Genomic DNA, 15,902 nt, shown 5'->3' with positions numbered 1-15,902 from the left:
ATCAATATATATCTCCATTGTTTTCAAGACCAGGTACATCTTACAAAGATCGGACACAGCGCAGGTTTGGCGTTCTCCCGCCGCGGCGATTCACTGTCCAGTCAGTCTGGTCGCATCATCAAGAGCCTCAAAAGAAGGAAAAAGAAGAAAAGAAAAAAAAAACTGACCTACAGGAACAAGTAAAAATAAGAAGGAAAAAATAAAAAAACTCGAGAATCATGCAACTCCAATGTCTACGACACGGGAAGAACACGCAAAGCAGCGGTGAAGGGCGGAGCTTTGTACACGGGAGATAGAAAAAGATCCGGACACCTGGGAGGACACAATCCAGTTTGGGAAAAAAAATTTTATTATTTTTTTTTATTATTATTAATTTTTTTTTTTAAATTGGTTTGTGGAATGTTTCTAAAAAAAGAAAATTAAAAAAAAAAAATAGGGAAAAAAAACCAAACTGGCGAATGTTACGGCGGCCGATGTCTGACTACGAATCTAACAGAGAACGTCTGCATTTACAGGAAGCGGCAGCAGTCAGACATGCACTGGAAACCAAAGACTCTACGAAACCGCACAACCTCAGAATGCAAAAAAAAAACTAACTATATAAAAAATAGTCTGATAGCAAACACTAAAAGAAAACCGCACCCGCGCCAACGCTGCCGCCCGCCGTGAGCCTCCTCGCAGAACACCAGCGGGATGAGGAGAAGGGGACAATGCACAGGTCAACATGAGCCTCCTCGCAGAAGACCAGCAGGATGAGGAGGAGGAGGGGGGACAATGCACAGGCCACCACCATGACCATCCTTGCAGAAGACCAGCAGGATGAGGAGGAGGAGGAGGGGGACAATGCACAGGCCACCACCATGACCATCCTTGCAGAAGGCCAGCAGGATGAGGAGGAGGACAATGCAGAGACCACGAGCCTCCTTGCAGAAGACCAGCAGGAAGAGGAGGAGGAGGGGACAATGCACAGGCCACCATGAGCATCCTCACAGCAGCCCAGCGGGATGAGGAGAAGGGGACAACTCCTAGGTCACCATGAGCCTCCTTGCAGAAGACCAGCGGGACGAGGAGGAGACAATGTACAGGCGGCCGCCACAACAAGGCCTGACTCCATACTTAGGGCTGCTGATTGGAGATGCAGCACCAATATGGCGGCAGGGACACTTTAAGGCACGCGCTGCAACATTTTCAACTGGGAAGGGGATGGCGGGGTAAGAGCTGGTTCAGGTTGGGTTAACCCTTCCTATTTTGCCCCCCCCCCCTCGTGCCGCAGGAGGTTTTGGCTCCTCCCACTCATTTTTGTCAAAACTAAAAATATCTTTATCGCGGGGAAAGTTAATTACGACGGTAAAATAAATAATTGGAGCCGTCACCTAGCAACAGGCGCGGCAGTAAGTGGGTGACATCAACGGTCTGCGGAGCTGCTGGGAGGACTCCCCTGCAGGGGGCGCTGGAATAAGCAGATACACCAGGAAGGAAGGAAGGGGTTACAATGGGAAATTAATCCTGCAGACGACAACACTACAAATAAAAACGATGGAGGAGGGGTAGAGGGCGGCAGCGGCGGCGCGGGGTGCGGATAGGTTTCAGGAGGGGTCTGGCAGACTGGTGCTGGGGTCACCTCCCCCAACCCGTCAGTGCAGACCTAGTGACATTCCGTTACAAAAACAAAAAACAGCGCCTGAAAAATAAAAAAAATAAAATAATTGTACGTCGTTAATTTGTGGCCAGGTTGAAGCTCTTCTCCTCCTGCGGTTTGCTGATCCAGTTGCCGTATCCCATCTCCCGCAGGGCTTTAAAGAACTGTCCTTTGGCCCGCTGGTAGGGGGTGGCCGCGGCTTTGATGTCGCTGTAAGACGTGTACTGCAGGAACTCCTGGCGGCCGCGCAGGACGCAAAGGTTCTGGAACAAGACGAACATGTGGAGCTTGGACACGCGGGAGACTTCCAGCCGGCACCTGCGACACCAAAAAACAGCGCGTGAGAAAGGGAACCTCAAAAACACCCGCTCGCGTTCTCCAGGTATCGGGACGTCACTGACCCTTCGACTTTGCCCTTCGTTCCATCCAGGACCTCCACCTCGTCGTCAGCTAGGCACCAGTTCACGCTCGACTCCTTGGTCTTCCCGGTTTGCCGATGAGAGTCGTACACGCTGACCCGTCCGACCTGCAAAAGTATATCGGGTTAGTGAAGGTGTGGGAGGGTGCGGGGCGGGCGAGAAGCGGGCGAGTATCCCTCATACCTCGGGGTGATTGACCACAAAGAGATCCGGTAACTGCTTCTGGAAGGTGTCCCCGTCCCTCGCCATCCGGCAGCAGATCGCCCGGGTCAGGTGACCTTTGCTGAACAGGTAGCCTAAAACGGAGAAATCGGAAAATGGAGGAGAACGTCAGCGGGGCGTACCAAGATCATAGGGGGTGACCGATCCTGAGGAAGTAGGAAGCCGAGCATGCACCCTGCATTCGGTCATGTGCTGTACGTCGCCATCTCCGCAGGGTGCATGCGCGGCCCTCCGCACCATCAGGACAGGAGAACTGAAGCCCCATTCTCGGAATCAGTACAACAGCTGAATTGAGATTGCAGCTCTGGATGGGTGTAGAGCAGAAGATGCGATACAATTGCAGCTCAGAACCTCGCACTACTCCACATTAGGAAGATGTAGCAGAGCCAAGTGTGTAATATCATGTGACCGCGTTGTATGCACAAGTCCAGCTCTGCTACATTTCGGGGTACATACCGAGGGTGACGGAGCTGAGGTACACTGGCTCAATAAAATGAGACAGGACGGCGCCCTGGAGGCCCAGCACATTCCAGCGAAGGATCTTATCACTGCAGGACATGGTGCGGAGCCGCTCGCCATGTTGTATACCATCCCAGGTAGGGACAATGTCGCTGGACTCCACGGGGATGGTGCCCTCGCCTGCGGATACAAGGGCACAGGTCACATGACCGCACTATAAATCAGACAGACAGAGGGCGCCGCCTGCGGCCCAGGACATACGCACCGTTCTCCACTTTGGTTCGCAGCTTTCCTTGTTTGGGGTTCTCGAAGAGCGGATAATGCTGCTTGTCGCCCTCTGCGCATGGTTGGTCGCTGCAAGACTTGTCAAAGAGCGCCCCGTCTCCGCAGGGAGCGGTACTGCAGGGAGACAGAGCTGTAAGTGCACCGAAACGGCTGATAACAGGGAGTAGTAGATAGAGCACAGTCCGCCATATACGCCCGAGCCGAAACCACTGACCTGATGTAGAGGTGGAAGGTGACCCCCGGGCGAATCCTCAGCATAACGCCCTCAGACTCCTCGAATATACTGTCCTCCGGGGAGTCCGCGTTGTACTTCATTAGCTGATCATACAAGAACCTGCGGACAGAAACCATTAGGAGGACACCGAAATATCTCCGACCTGAACTACAAGTCCCAGCAGGACGACTGACCTGATGAAGCCCCTGCGGGCGATGATCTCAGCGTGGCAGTCGTTGACCGTCTCCCCGCGCAGGCTCAGCTCCTCGCCCTTCACACACCGGTTACCTGGAGAAAGAAAGCAGTCAGAGTCGCCTGTGGCGGACAGTACCCACCCCCGCCCACAGAGGGCGACACTCACCAGTGCCTATACTAACGACCACGCCCAGGTCCTCGCTGTGGCGCCTCATGATGATGGCCGCCAGGATCTTCCTCCCCAGGAGGCTGTTCTGGATGCGGGCCGTCAGGCTGTTGAACTTGTGATGGCTGAGCATGGCGATCTGGTCGTGGAAGGTGCTGCCGCTGACCGGGAGCTGCCGACAGGAAGAGCAGTAAGAGGTCACTACCGGGATCAGAAAACTACAAGCCCCACCATCATGTAGGACAGCATCAGGATCTGTAGTCGGAAACGTCATCCTGACCGAGCAATCCTCAGAGCTGGGGGTTTGTTACAATGGATCAGGAAGTATTGAAGCAGATGTGTGAGGAGCGGATGAGAGAAGAGCGGAGTAGGAGGTCGTTGGAGGATCTGAGGTTACGTGTGGGCAGGTAGCGGGAGATGAGGTCAGAGATACATGGAGGGGAACAGGTGAGGTCAGAGATATATGGAGGGGACAGGTGAGGTCAGAGATATATGGAGGGGACAGGTGAGGATGAGGTCAGAGATATATGGAGGGGACAGGTGAGGTCAGAGATATATGGAGGGGACAGGTGAGGTCAGAGATATATGGAGGGGACAGGTGAGGTCAGAGATATATGGAGGGGACAGGTGAGGTCAGAGATATATGGAGGGGACAGGTGAGGTCAGAGATATATGGAGGGGACAGGTGGGGATGAGGTCAGAGATATATGGAGGGGACAGGTGAGGATGAGGTCAGAGATATATGGAGGGGACAGGTGAGGTCAGAGATATATGGAGGGGACAGGTGAGGTCAGAGATATATGGAGGGGACAGGTGAGGATGAGGTCAGAGATATATGGAGGGGACAGGTGAGGTCAGAGATATATGGAGGGTACAGGTGAGGATGAGGTCAGAGATATATGGAGGGGACAGGTGAGGTCAGAGATATATGGAGGTGACAGGTGAGGATGAGGTTGGAGATATATGGAGGGGACAGGTTGTGGATGAGGTCAGCGATATATGGAGGGGACAGGGGAGGATGAGGTCAGAGATATATGGAGGGGACAGGTGGGGATGAGGTCAGAGATATATGGAGGGGACAGGGGAGGATGAGGTCAGAGATATATGGAGGGGACAGGTGTGGATGAGGTCAGAGATATATGGAGGGGACAGGTGAGGATGAGGTCAGAGATATATGGAGGGGCCAGGTGGGGATGAGGTCAGAGATATATGGAGGGGACAGGTGAGGTCAGAGATATATGGAGGTGACAGGTGAGGATGAGGTCAGAGATATATGGAGGGGACAGGTGAGGTCAGAGATATATGGAGGTGACAGGTGAGGATGAGGTCAGAGATATATGGAGGGGACAGGTGAGGTCAGAGATATATGGAGGAGACAGGTGAGGATGAGGTCAGAGATATATGGAGGGGACAGGTGAGGATGAGGTCAGAGATATATGGAGAGGACAGGTGAGGATGAGGTCAGAGATATATGGAGGGGACAGGTGTGGATGAGGTCAGAGATATATGGAGGGGACAGGTGAGGTCAGAGATATATGGAGGGGACAGGTGAGGTCAGAGATATATGGAGGGGACAGGTGAGGTCAGAGATATATGGAGGGGACAGGTGTGGATGAGGTCAGAGATATATGGAGGGGACAGGATGTGGATGAGGTCAGAGATATATGGAGGGGACAGGTGAGGTCAGAGATATATGGAGGGGACAGGATGTGGATGAGGTCAGAGATATATGGAGGGGACAGGTGAGGTCAGAGATATATGGAGGGGACAGGTGAGGTCAGAGATATATGGAGGGGACAGGATGTGGATGAGGTCAGAGATATATGGAGGGGACAGGTGAGGTCAGAGATATATGGAGGGGACAGGTGAGGTCAGAGATATATGGAGGGGACAGGTGAGGTCAGAGATATATGGAGGGGACAGGTGAGGTCAGAGATATATGGAGGGGACAGGTGAGGTCAGAGATATATGGAGGGGACAGGTTGTGGATGGCTTTGTATGTTAGCGTTAGTAGCTTGAACTCAATTCGCTGGGCTATAGGTAGCCAGAAGATGATGAACTCTGTTTTCTCCATGTTGAGTTTGAGAAAGCGGGAGGAGAGGAAGGAGGCTATGGCCGCTAGACAGTCTGGAATTCTGGCCAGCAGGGAGGTAATGTCAGGTCCAGAGATGTAGATTTGGGTGTCATCGGCATAGCAGTGGTACTGGAAACCATGAGATTCTATGAGTTGGCCCAGGCCAAGGGTGTAGATGGAGAACAGGAGGGGTCCTAGGACGGAGCCTTGGGGGACACCTACAGAGAGAGGGCGAGGTGAGGAGGTGGTGTGCGAGTGGGAGATGCTAAATGTGCGGTCGGTGAGATATGAGGAGATCCAGGAATGGGCCAGGTCTGAGATGCCAAGGGATGAGAGAATTTCTAACAGGAGGGAGTGGTCAACTGTGTCAAAGGCAGAGGAGAGGTCAAGGAGGAGGAGGAGGACAAGGAGGAGGAGGACGGAGGAGAGGACAAGGAGGAGGAGGACAGAGGAGAGGTCAAGGAGGAGGAGGACAGAGGAGAGGTCAAGGAGGAGGAGGACAGAGGAGAGGACAAGGAGGAGGAGGAGGACAAGGAGGAGGAGGACGGAGGAGAGGTCAAGGAGGAGGAGGACAGAGAAGAGGACAAGGAGGAGGAGGACAAGGAGGAGGAGGACGGAGGAGAGGACAAGGAGGAGGAGGACAGAGGAGAGGTCAAGGAGGAGGAGGACAGAGGAGAGGACAAGGAGGAGGAGGACAAGGAGGAGGAGGACGGAGGAGAGGACAAGGAGGAGGAGGACAGAGGAGAGGACAAGGAGGAGGAGGACAGAGGAGAGGTCAAGGAGGAGGAGGAGGACAGAGGAGAGGTCAAGGAGGAGGAGGAGGACAGAGGAGAGGTCAAGGAGGAGGAGGATAGAGGAGAGGTCAAGGAGGAGGAGGACAGAGGAGAGGTCAAGGAGGAGGAGGACAGAGGAGAGGACAAGGAGGAGGAGAGGTCAAGGAGGAGGAGGATGGAGGAGAGGACAAGGAGGAGGAGGACAGAGGAGAGGTCAAGGAGGAGGAGGAGGACAGAGGAGAGGTCAAGGAGGAGGAGGATAGAGGAGAGGTCAAGGAGGAGGAGGACAGAGGAGAGGTCAAGGAGGAGGAGGACAGAGGAGAGGACAAGGAGGAGGAGAGGTCAAGGAGGAGGAGGACGGAGGAGAGGACAAGGAGGAGGAGGACAGAGGAGAGGACAAGGAGGAGGAGGACAGAGGAGAGGTCAAGGAGGAGGAGGACAGAGGAGAGGTCAAGGAGGAGGAGGACAGAGGAGAGGTCAAGGAGGAGGAGGACAGAGGAGAGGACGAGGAGGACGGGAAGAGGTCAAGGAGGAGGAGGATGGAGGAGAGGACAAGGAGGAGGAGGATGGAGGAGAGGACAAGGAGGAGGAGGATGGAGGAGAGGACAAGGAGGAGGAGGACGGAGGAGAGGTCAAGGAGGAGGAGGAGGACGGAGGAGAGGACAAGGAGGAGGAGGAGGACAGAGGACAAGGAGGAGGAGGAGGACAGAGGAGAGGACAAGGAGGAGGAGGAGGACAGAGGAGAGGACAAGGAGGAGGAGGAGGACGGAGGAGAGGATAAGGAGGAGGAGGAGGACAGAGGAGAGGACAAGGAGGAGGAGGAGGACAGAGGAGAGGACAAGGAGGAGGAGGAGGACAGAGGAGAGGACAAGGAGGAGGAGGATGGAGGAGAGGACAAGGAGGAGGAGGACAGAGGAGAGGACAAGGAGGACAGAGGAGAGGACAAGGAGGAGGAGGAGGACAGAGGAGAGGACAAGGAGGAGGAGGAGGACAGAGGAGAGGACAAGGAGGAGGAGGAGGACAGAGGAGAGGACAAGGAGGAGGAGGAGGACAGAGGAGAGGACAAGGAGGAGGAGGAGGACAGAGGAGAGGACAAGGAGGAGGAGGAGGACAGAGGAGAGGACAAGGAGGAGGAGGAGGACAGAGGAGAGGACAAGGAGGAGGAGGAGGACGGAGGAGAGGACAAGGAGGAGGAGGACAGAGGAGAGGACAAGGAGGAGGAGGACGGAGGAGAGGACAAGGAGGAGGAGGATGGAGGAGAGGACAAGGAGGAGGAGGATGGAGGAGAGGACAAGGAGGAGGAGGACAGAGGAGAGGTCAAGGAGGAGGAGGAGGACAGAGGAGAAGACAAGGAGGAGGAGGATGGAGGAGAGGACAAGGAGGAGGAGGACAGAGGAGAGGTCAAGGAGGAGGAGGACAGAGGAGAGGACAAGGAGGAGGAGGAGGACAGAGGAGAGGTCAAGGAGGAGGAGGACAGAGGAGAGGACAAGGAGGAGGAGGACAGAGTAATGGAGCTTGGCTTTGGCGGTTAGCAGGTCGTTAGTGACTTTTGTTAGGGCAGTGTCAGTGGAGTGCCGGGGTCTGAAGCCTGACTGGAGTCTGTCACAGAGCAGGTTGGACGAGAGGTAGGAGGAGAGTTCGGAGTGGACGTGTTGCTCAAGCAGTTTTGAGGCGTACGGGAGCAGTGAGATGGGACGATAGTTGGCAGGAGAGGACGGGGCGAGGGACGGTTTCTTAAGTATGGTGAGATACAGTCAGTAATCCACGTTGCTTGCTTGCACTGACACATTGTAACAAACCCTCAGGTTTCCAGCCTTTGGCCACAGTCCAGGACGCAATGATGCCTATTACGGGGCCGCTGCCTCTCCTGCCATGAGCCGTACCACACCTGTGGTCATGTGAGCACCCCCTCTGGAGGCAGGTCGCCGCTGCGGTGACCCCATTATCCTGTGCCAGGTATCACAGCTGCCGTCTTGGCGGATCATGTTCTGCGGGGCGATCGCTTACAGTTCCAGTGATGTGGAGACTATTGAATGTCCCGGTATCAGGTCGCCCCTCCCCCACCCTCCTCACCTCCGTCATGCTGTCTCCCTCCCGGATCGCTTTCTCTGCCTCCCCGATCAGGACCCTCAGAGCTGCATCGGCCGCCTCGGCCTTGGCTTGTTTCTTATTGGACGCAGTGACAGGGGGGAACCACCGACCCCCGACTTTGGCTTGGAACACAAATCTGTAGAGAAAGAAAAAGATGAAAGTGAGCGGAATCGGAGAACCAACTAAAGGTTGTACTGCTATGCCCAAAATGTATCTGGGAAAGCTGGGTGATCTCCAGGTATATAATAGAGTGGGGGTCTTACTTGGGATCATGTGGCGGGCCGGTCTGGCTGACCATCTTAAATTCTGCAGCAAAGCCCTTGGCGCGAGAATACTCCAGGAGACCACTGACAGGGTTGGCGTTCAGATATTTGATGAAGTCTCCAACCCCCGACTTCTGGGCCATCTTTAGATCCTCCACGGACAGGTCCGGGATCGGGGGGAAATCCATGGTCATGACCTCAGACACCGGCTCCGGCTGAGGGGGGAGACGACATTAGTGACCCTAGAAGAACCCTCCCCTCCCCCCACACACACTGGAATATATGAATTACCCTCTCATCCATAGACTATAACATACATGAACCCCCCCCTCCACTACAGTATGACATACATGAAGCCCCTCCCCACTATGACATACATGGACATACATGAAGCCCCTCCCCTCTCCACTATGACATACATGAAGCCCCTCCCCTCTCCACTATGACATACATGAAGCCCCTCCCCTCTCCACTATGACATACATGAAGCCCCTCCTCTCTCCACTAAGACATACATGAAGCCCCTCCCCACTACACTATGGCATACATGAAGCCCCTCCCCTCATACATACAATATGACATACATGAAGCCCCTCCACTCTCCACTAAGACATATATGAAGCCCCTCCCCTCTCCACTGACATATATGAAGCCCCTCCCCTCCCCACTAGGAAATACATGAAGCCCCTCCCCTCTCCACTAGGAAATACATGAAGCCCCTCCCCTCTAGGAAATACATGAAGCCCCTCCCCTCTCCACTACAGTATGACATACATGAAGCCCCTCACCTCCCCACTACAGTATGACATACATGAAGCCCCTCCCCTCTCCACTAGGAAATACATGAAGCCCCTCCCCTCTCCACTAGGAAATACATGAAGCCCCTCCCCTCTCCACTAGGAAATACATGAAGCCCCTCCCCTCTAGGAAATACATGAAGCCCCTCCCCTCTCCACTACAGTATGACATACATGAAGCCCCTCCCCTCTCCACTACACTATGACATACATGAAGCCCCTCACCTCCCCACTACAGTATGACATACATGAAGCCCCTCCCCTCTCCACTATGACATACATGAAGCCCCTCCCCTCACCTTCTCAGGCTGTAGCAGGTTGTCTCCCAGCAGAATTTTGACGGCGGCCTCGGCGGCCATCTGTTTCGCCATCTTCTTGCTGTTGGCCACCACGGCGGGAAAGGTCTGGCTGCCCATTTTGACAGCGTATGTGAACCTGTGAAGACGACATTACATTACAGGCTAGCCCCCCTACCCGGTGCGATAGCGCCCCCTGTGTAGCCCTGACACTCACTTGGGGTCGTGCGGGGGACCTTCCTGACACACCAGCTGGAATTCACACATGTTCCCGGATTTCTGGCTGTGCTCCATCAGGATGCTGATGGGATTCTTCCCTCCAATCAGAGGCGCAGCGGGGGCGCTCTTCTGCAGGGAGAGATCAGGCATTACACACGCGCACCACTAGAGGGCTCCAGTCACTATAGCTCAGCGGGGTCCTTACCACATCTTCGGGGGTCTCTACGGCGGTGTGCTCTGCCAGCACCTCGTCCTGAGTCCCTCCTTGTTCCTCACGCAGTAGGATACGCAGGGCCAGGGCGGCCGCCTCCTTCTTCGCCGTCTTTTTGCTGCTGGCCTCGGCCTCGGGGAAGCGGCGGCCATCGATCACTGCTTGGATCTTAAACCTGAGACAGATAGAGGGCGCAATAATAAATCTCTGCACTCTGTTTCGACCCCCCTCCTAGGGTGATGCTAGCCTATAACAACCCTATTGGGCCCCCCTATAGACTACGGGCCACTTGCCTGGGGTCATGTGACGGCCCGCTCTGGTCCAGGAGCACAAAGTCGCACTGAAGAGAGAAGAAGTGTGTGAACTCCAGCAGGCCGCTGACCGGGTTCTTGGCCTGGCAGGCCAGCAGCTTGTCCAGCCGGGAGCATTCCTTGGCGGGCTCGTAGTTCTGCCCGGCGGTGGACTGCACATCTAGGCCGCTCTCGTCCCGTTCAGCGACATCGTCCAGGGCCCAGCGGCCGTTCTCGTAGTCCACCGGCGTGTCCTTCATACGCTTGGCAGGCGGCTCCTCGCTGGTCATGTCGGCGTCCTCTTTCACTTCTGGCGTTACGCTGGAGACGACCGGCGCTGCCCTCTGCTGGCCATTCTCGGAGTTAGTCACGTCGTCCTCGGTGCCGGGGGCCTGCTCGTTCTCGTGGATCTCAGCCGCTCTCTTCTTGAGGAACATCCTCTCGCGCTTCTTGTCGGTCAGCGACCACTTGGTGGAGTTGCCCTGCCGGCACACCTCGCCCTGCTTCTCCAGGGTGCTCAGGAGCTGGTTGATCTCGTTGATCTTGGTCAGGCCGAGGCCTTTGCGGATGCTGGCGGGGGTGGAGCCCGGGGTCTCGTACAGGTACTCGCACAGCTTCTCCTTGGTCTCCGTCATGGCTTCTTGTGACAGGGCTGACTCCTCTTCCTGCTTGTCGTCGGGGGGCGCACTACCGCTCTTTGCCAGCCTCCACCTGGGGGGCTTGCCGTCTTCTCTGCACAGTAAGCGGCTGCCCTCGAGGCTGTAAAGATGGCGGTTGACAATTTTTTTCTCTACCCGTAAAGCCCGCGATAAACCGATGGCGGTCAGGAAGTCGCCTTCACGGAGGGCTGAGAAACGCTGCAGCAGAGCGCCCTCTAGAGGATTCTGGGACACGACCAGACGCTGGAACTGCTTGGTCAGATGATGGGCGCCTTGGTCGGCTGGACCCTTAGTAGGGTGGGCGGGGAGAGGGGGGTGGACGTGTCGTGGGAGCGGGCGGCGGGGGCTTCTGAGGGTTGTAGTGCCTCGGGGGGTGGCGGTAAGAAGTCCAGGAGGGATGGTGAAACGGGGGGAAGTCCGACTGACCGCCGAGGAGAAAGGCTCGTTGTTCTCGGAGGAGGTTCTGCTGCTCCTGTGAGAGGAAAGGGTTAACGAAAGAGAAAGGGTTAGGGTTACGGCTAGCGGGCGGCGGGTTAGAGTGGCGCCCTCTGTAGGACCTGGCGTTCATTGCCGGCGGGCGGGAGGAGCGATGAGGAGCGGGTGGATCTCCACTCATACAACAGGTGAATGGCCCTGCCGAGAGGAGAAGACACAGTCAGACGCAGCTCACACCACAACCTGACGCAACGCAACTACAACTCCCAGCAGGAACACACGTGAGCGCCACATACTGGACCATGGCATGTGTGCAGCTGGGGGGGAACAGACTGTCATGTGACTGGTATCTAAGGAGGCGGGGCCTCAGATGCAATTTGCTTTAAACTTAAAGGGATGACCCTCAGCACTACAAGTCCCAGCATACACCCTGTCTGCCTGTCTGCGCACGCTGGGGGCTGTAGTCATAGAGGTAGAAGCGAATGCTCCCTGTTATCAGCCAGTCCCCTAAAATAACCAACAACATGGCCGCCACAGTCGTGCATCTTGTTACGGGGTCTCTAGAGAGGAATTGGTTGTGACCTAGGTCATGTGATCAGACCCAACACCGCCCCCTTCTCCCACTGGATCTGTCTTCTTCCCCCCCAATGTTCACAGGTAGTCGCAGCCCCCAGGTAACTAGCCAATCTGATCACATGACCTGAGGGGGGTAGAATGTAACCCCCAATGTGTCAGCAGGATTCATCCCGTGTGTAACACAATCCCTACACCTGACAACAATGGCCGTGTGTGTAAGACTGCAGGAAGAGCGAGCCCAGTGTGTACAGACACTTACCTGGCTCCTGCGGGGGAGAGACTGCGAGGCCAGAGCTGCCGGCATAGGGGGGACAAGGAGAGGAGACGGGAGGGGAGAGGAAGAGCTGGAGAGCGGCCCGGGGACAAGGAAGAAAAGTTTCAGTTTCCTTTCTCTGCTAACCCCACCCCATCATCATACAGACATCAGGAATGTAACCAATCAGAGGAGGGCATGGGAGGAGCTACAGACTACAGACACATGAATGAAGAGGCAGCGGGAGTAATGTGATCTGTACACAGGGATCCTGAGGCAGGAGGGCAGGGGCAGCCCAAGGATACTGCTCTCTGGTGTCAGCCATGTCAGGAGAGGAGAGGCCGACTGTAGGACAGGGGAATACAATCTATTACTATCTGTTATCAGCCATGTCAGGAGAGGAGAGGCCGACTGTAGGACAGGAGAATACAATCTATTACTATCTGATATCAGCCATGTCAGGAGAGGCCGACTGTAGGACAGGGGAATACAATCTATTACTATCTGTTATCAGCCATGTCAGGAGAGGCCGACTGTAGGACAGGGGAATACCATGTATTACTATCTGTTATCAGCCATGTCAGGAGAGGCAGACTGTAGGACAGGGGAATACAATCTATTACTATCTGTTATCAGCCATGTCAGGAGAGGCCGACTGTAGGACAGGGAAATACAATCTATTACTATCTGTTATCAGCCATGTCAGGAGAGGAGAGGCCGACTGTAGGACAGGGGAATACCATGTATTACTATCTGTTATCAGCCATGTCAGGAGAGGAGAGGCCGACTGTAGGACAGGAGAATACAATCTATTACTATCTGTTATCAGCCATGACAGGATAGGCCGACTGTAGGACAGGAGAATACAATCTATTACTATCTGTTATCAGTCATGTCAGGAGGAGAGAGGCCGACTGTAGGACAGGGGAATACAATCTATTACTATCTGTTATCAGCCATGTCAGGAGAGGAGAGGCCGACTGTAGGACAGGGGAATACAATCTATTACTGTCTGTTATCAGCCATGTCAGGAGAGGCCGACTGTAGGACAGGAGAATACAATCTATTACTATCTGTTATCAGCCGTGTCAGGAGGGGAGAGGCCGACTGTAGGACAGGGGAATACAATCTATTACTATCTGTTATCAGCCATGTCAGGAGAGGAGAGGCCGACTGTAGGAAAGGGGAATACAATCTATTACTATCTGTTATCAGCCATGTCAGGAGAGGCCGACTGTAGGACAGGGGAATACAATCTATTACTATCTGTTATCAGCCATGTCAGGAGGGGAGTGGCCGACTGTAGGACAGGAGAATACAATCTATTACTATCTGTTATCAGCCATGTCAGGAGAGGCCGACTGTAGGACAGGTGAATACAATTTATTACTATCTGTTATCAGCCATGACAGGAGAGGCCGACTGTAGGAAAGGGGAATACAATCTATTACTATCTGTTATCAGCCATGTCAGGAGAGGAGAGGCCGACTGTAGGACAGGGGAATACATTCTATTACTATCTGTTATCAGCCATGTCAGGAGAGGAGAGGCCGACTGTAGGACAGGAGAATACAATCTATTACTATCTGTTATCAGCCATGACAGGATAGAACGACTGTAGGACAGGGGAATACAATCTATTACTATCTGTTATCAGCCATGTCAGGAGAGGAGAGGCCGACTGGAGGACAGGAGAATACAATCTATTAGTATCTGTTATCAGCCATGACAGGAGAGGCCGACTGTAGGACAGGAGAATACAATCTATTACTATCTGTTATCAGCCATGTCAGGAGAGGAGAGGCCGACTGGAGGACAGGAGAATACAATCTATTACTATCTGTTATCAGCCATGTCAGGAGAGGAGAGGCCGACTGTAGGACAGGGGAATACAATCTATTACTATCTGTTATCAGTCATGTCAGGAGAGGAGAGGCCGACTGTAGGACAGGGGAATACAATCTATTACTATGTGTTATCAGCCATGTCAGGAGAAGAGAGGCCGACTGTAGGACAGGGGAATACAATCTATTACTATCTGTTATCAGCCAGGAGGGGAGAGGCCGACTGTAGGACAGGGGAATACAATCTATTACTATCTGTTATCAGCCATGTCAGGAGAGGCCGACTGTAGGACAGGGGAATACAATCTATTACTATCTGTTATCAGCCATGTCAGGAGAGGCCGACTGTAGGACAGGGGAATACAATCTATTACTATCTGTTATCAGCCATGTCAGGAGAGGAGAGGCCGACTGTAGGAAAGGGGAATACAATCTATTACTATCTGTTATCAGCCATGTCAGGAGAGGCCGACTGTAGGACAGGGGAATACAATCTATTACTATCTGTTATCAGCCATGTCAGGAGGGGAGTGGCCGACTGTAGGACAGGAGAATACAATCTATTACTATCTGTTATCAGCCATGTCAGGAGAGGCCGACTGTAGGACAGGTGAATACAATTTATTACTATCTGTTATCAGCCATGACAGGAGAGGCCGACTGTAGGAAAGGGGAATACAATCTATTACTATCTGTTATCAGCCATGTCAGGAGAGGAGAGGCCGACTGTAGGACAGGGGAATACATTCTATTACTATCTGTTATCAGCCATGTCAGGAGAGGAGAGGCCGACTGTAGGACAGGAGAATACAATCTATTACTATCTGTTATCAGCCATGACAGGATAGGCCGACTGTAGGACAGGGGAATACAATCTATTACTATCTGTTATCAGCCATGTAAGGAGAGGAGAGGCCGACTGGAGGACAGGAGAATACAATCTATTAGTATCTGTTATCAGCCATGACAGGAGAGGCCGACTGTAGGACAGGAGAATACAATCTATTACTATCTGTTATCAGCCATGTCAGGAGAGGAGAGGCCGACTGGAGGACAGGAGAATACAATCTATTACTATCTGTTATCAGCCATGTCAGGAGAGGAGAGGCCGACTGTAGGACAGGGGAATACAATCTATTACTATCTGTTATCAGTCATGTCAGGAGAGGAGAGGCCGACTGTAGGACAGGGGAATACAATCTATTACTATGTGTTATCAGCCATGTCAGGAGAAGAGAGGCCGACTGTAGGACAGGGGAATACAATCTATTACTATCTGTTATCAGCCATGTCAGGAGAGGCCGACTGTAGGACAGGGGAATACAATCTATTACTATCTGTTATCAGCCATGTCAGGAGAGGCCGACTGTAGGACAGGGGAATACAATCTATTACTATCTGTTATCAGCCATGTCAGGAGAGGCCGACTGTAGGACAGGGGAATACAATCTATTACTATCTGTTATCAGCCATGTCAGGAGAGGAGAGGCCGACTGTAGGAAAGGGGAATACAATCTATTAC

The 15,902-nt window shown here is 53.7% G+C and overlaps 1 protein-coding gene across 1 annotated transcript; it reads right to left on the bottom strand.

Moving 5' to 3' along the window:
- Positions 1 to 345: 345 nt before the first annotated feature.
- On the bottom strand, positions 346 to 12,622 carry ADAR (adenosine deaminase RNA specific). Its single transcript, XM_075283323.1, has 15 exons — positions 12,543 to 12,622; positions 10,617 to 11,905; positions 10,318 to 10,498; positions 10,111 to 10,241; positions 9,897 to 10,032; positions 8,801 to 9,015; positions 8,520 to 8,673; positions 3,600 to 3,771; positions 3,433 to 3,526; positions 3,239 to 3,358; positions 3,005 to 3,138; positions 2,737 to 2,919; positions 2,242 to 2,354; positions 2,041 to 2,165; positions 346 to 1,957 (listed from the first exon to the last, which is right to left on the bottom strand). Exons 2-15 carry the CDS (start codon positions 11,246 to 11,248, stop codon positions 1,717 to 1,719), a joined length of 2,631 nt encoding a protein of 876 aa, XP_075139424.1. The 5' UTR covers positions 11,249 to 11,905; positions 12,543 to 12,622; the 3' UTR covers positions 346 to 1,716.
- Positions 12,623 to 15,902: the final 3,280 nt, after the last annotated feature.

Source organism: Leptodactylus fuscus, chromosome 7 (assembly GCF_031893055.1).
Source record: "Leptodactylus fuscus isolate aLepFus1 chromosome 7, aLepFus1.hap2, whole genome shotgun sequence".
Taxonomy (NCBI): Eukaryota; Metazoa; Chordata; class Amphibia; order Anura; family Leptodactylidae; genus Leptodactylus; species Leptodactylus fuscus.
Note: the sequence above shows the minus strand (reverse complement) of the source record. Positions and strands in the feature narration are given on the sequence as shown.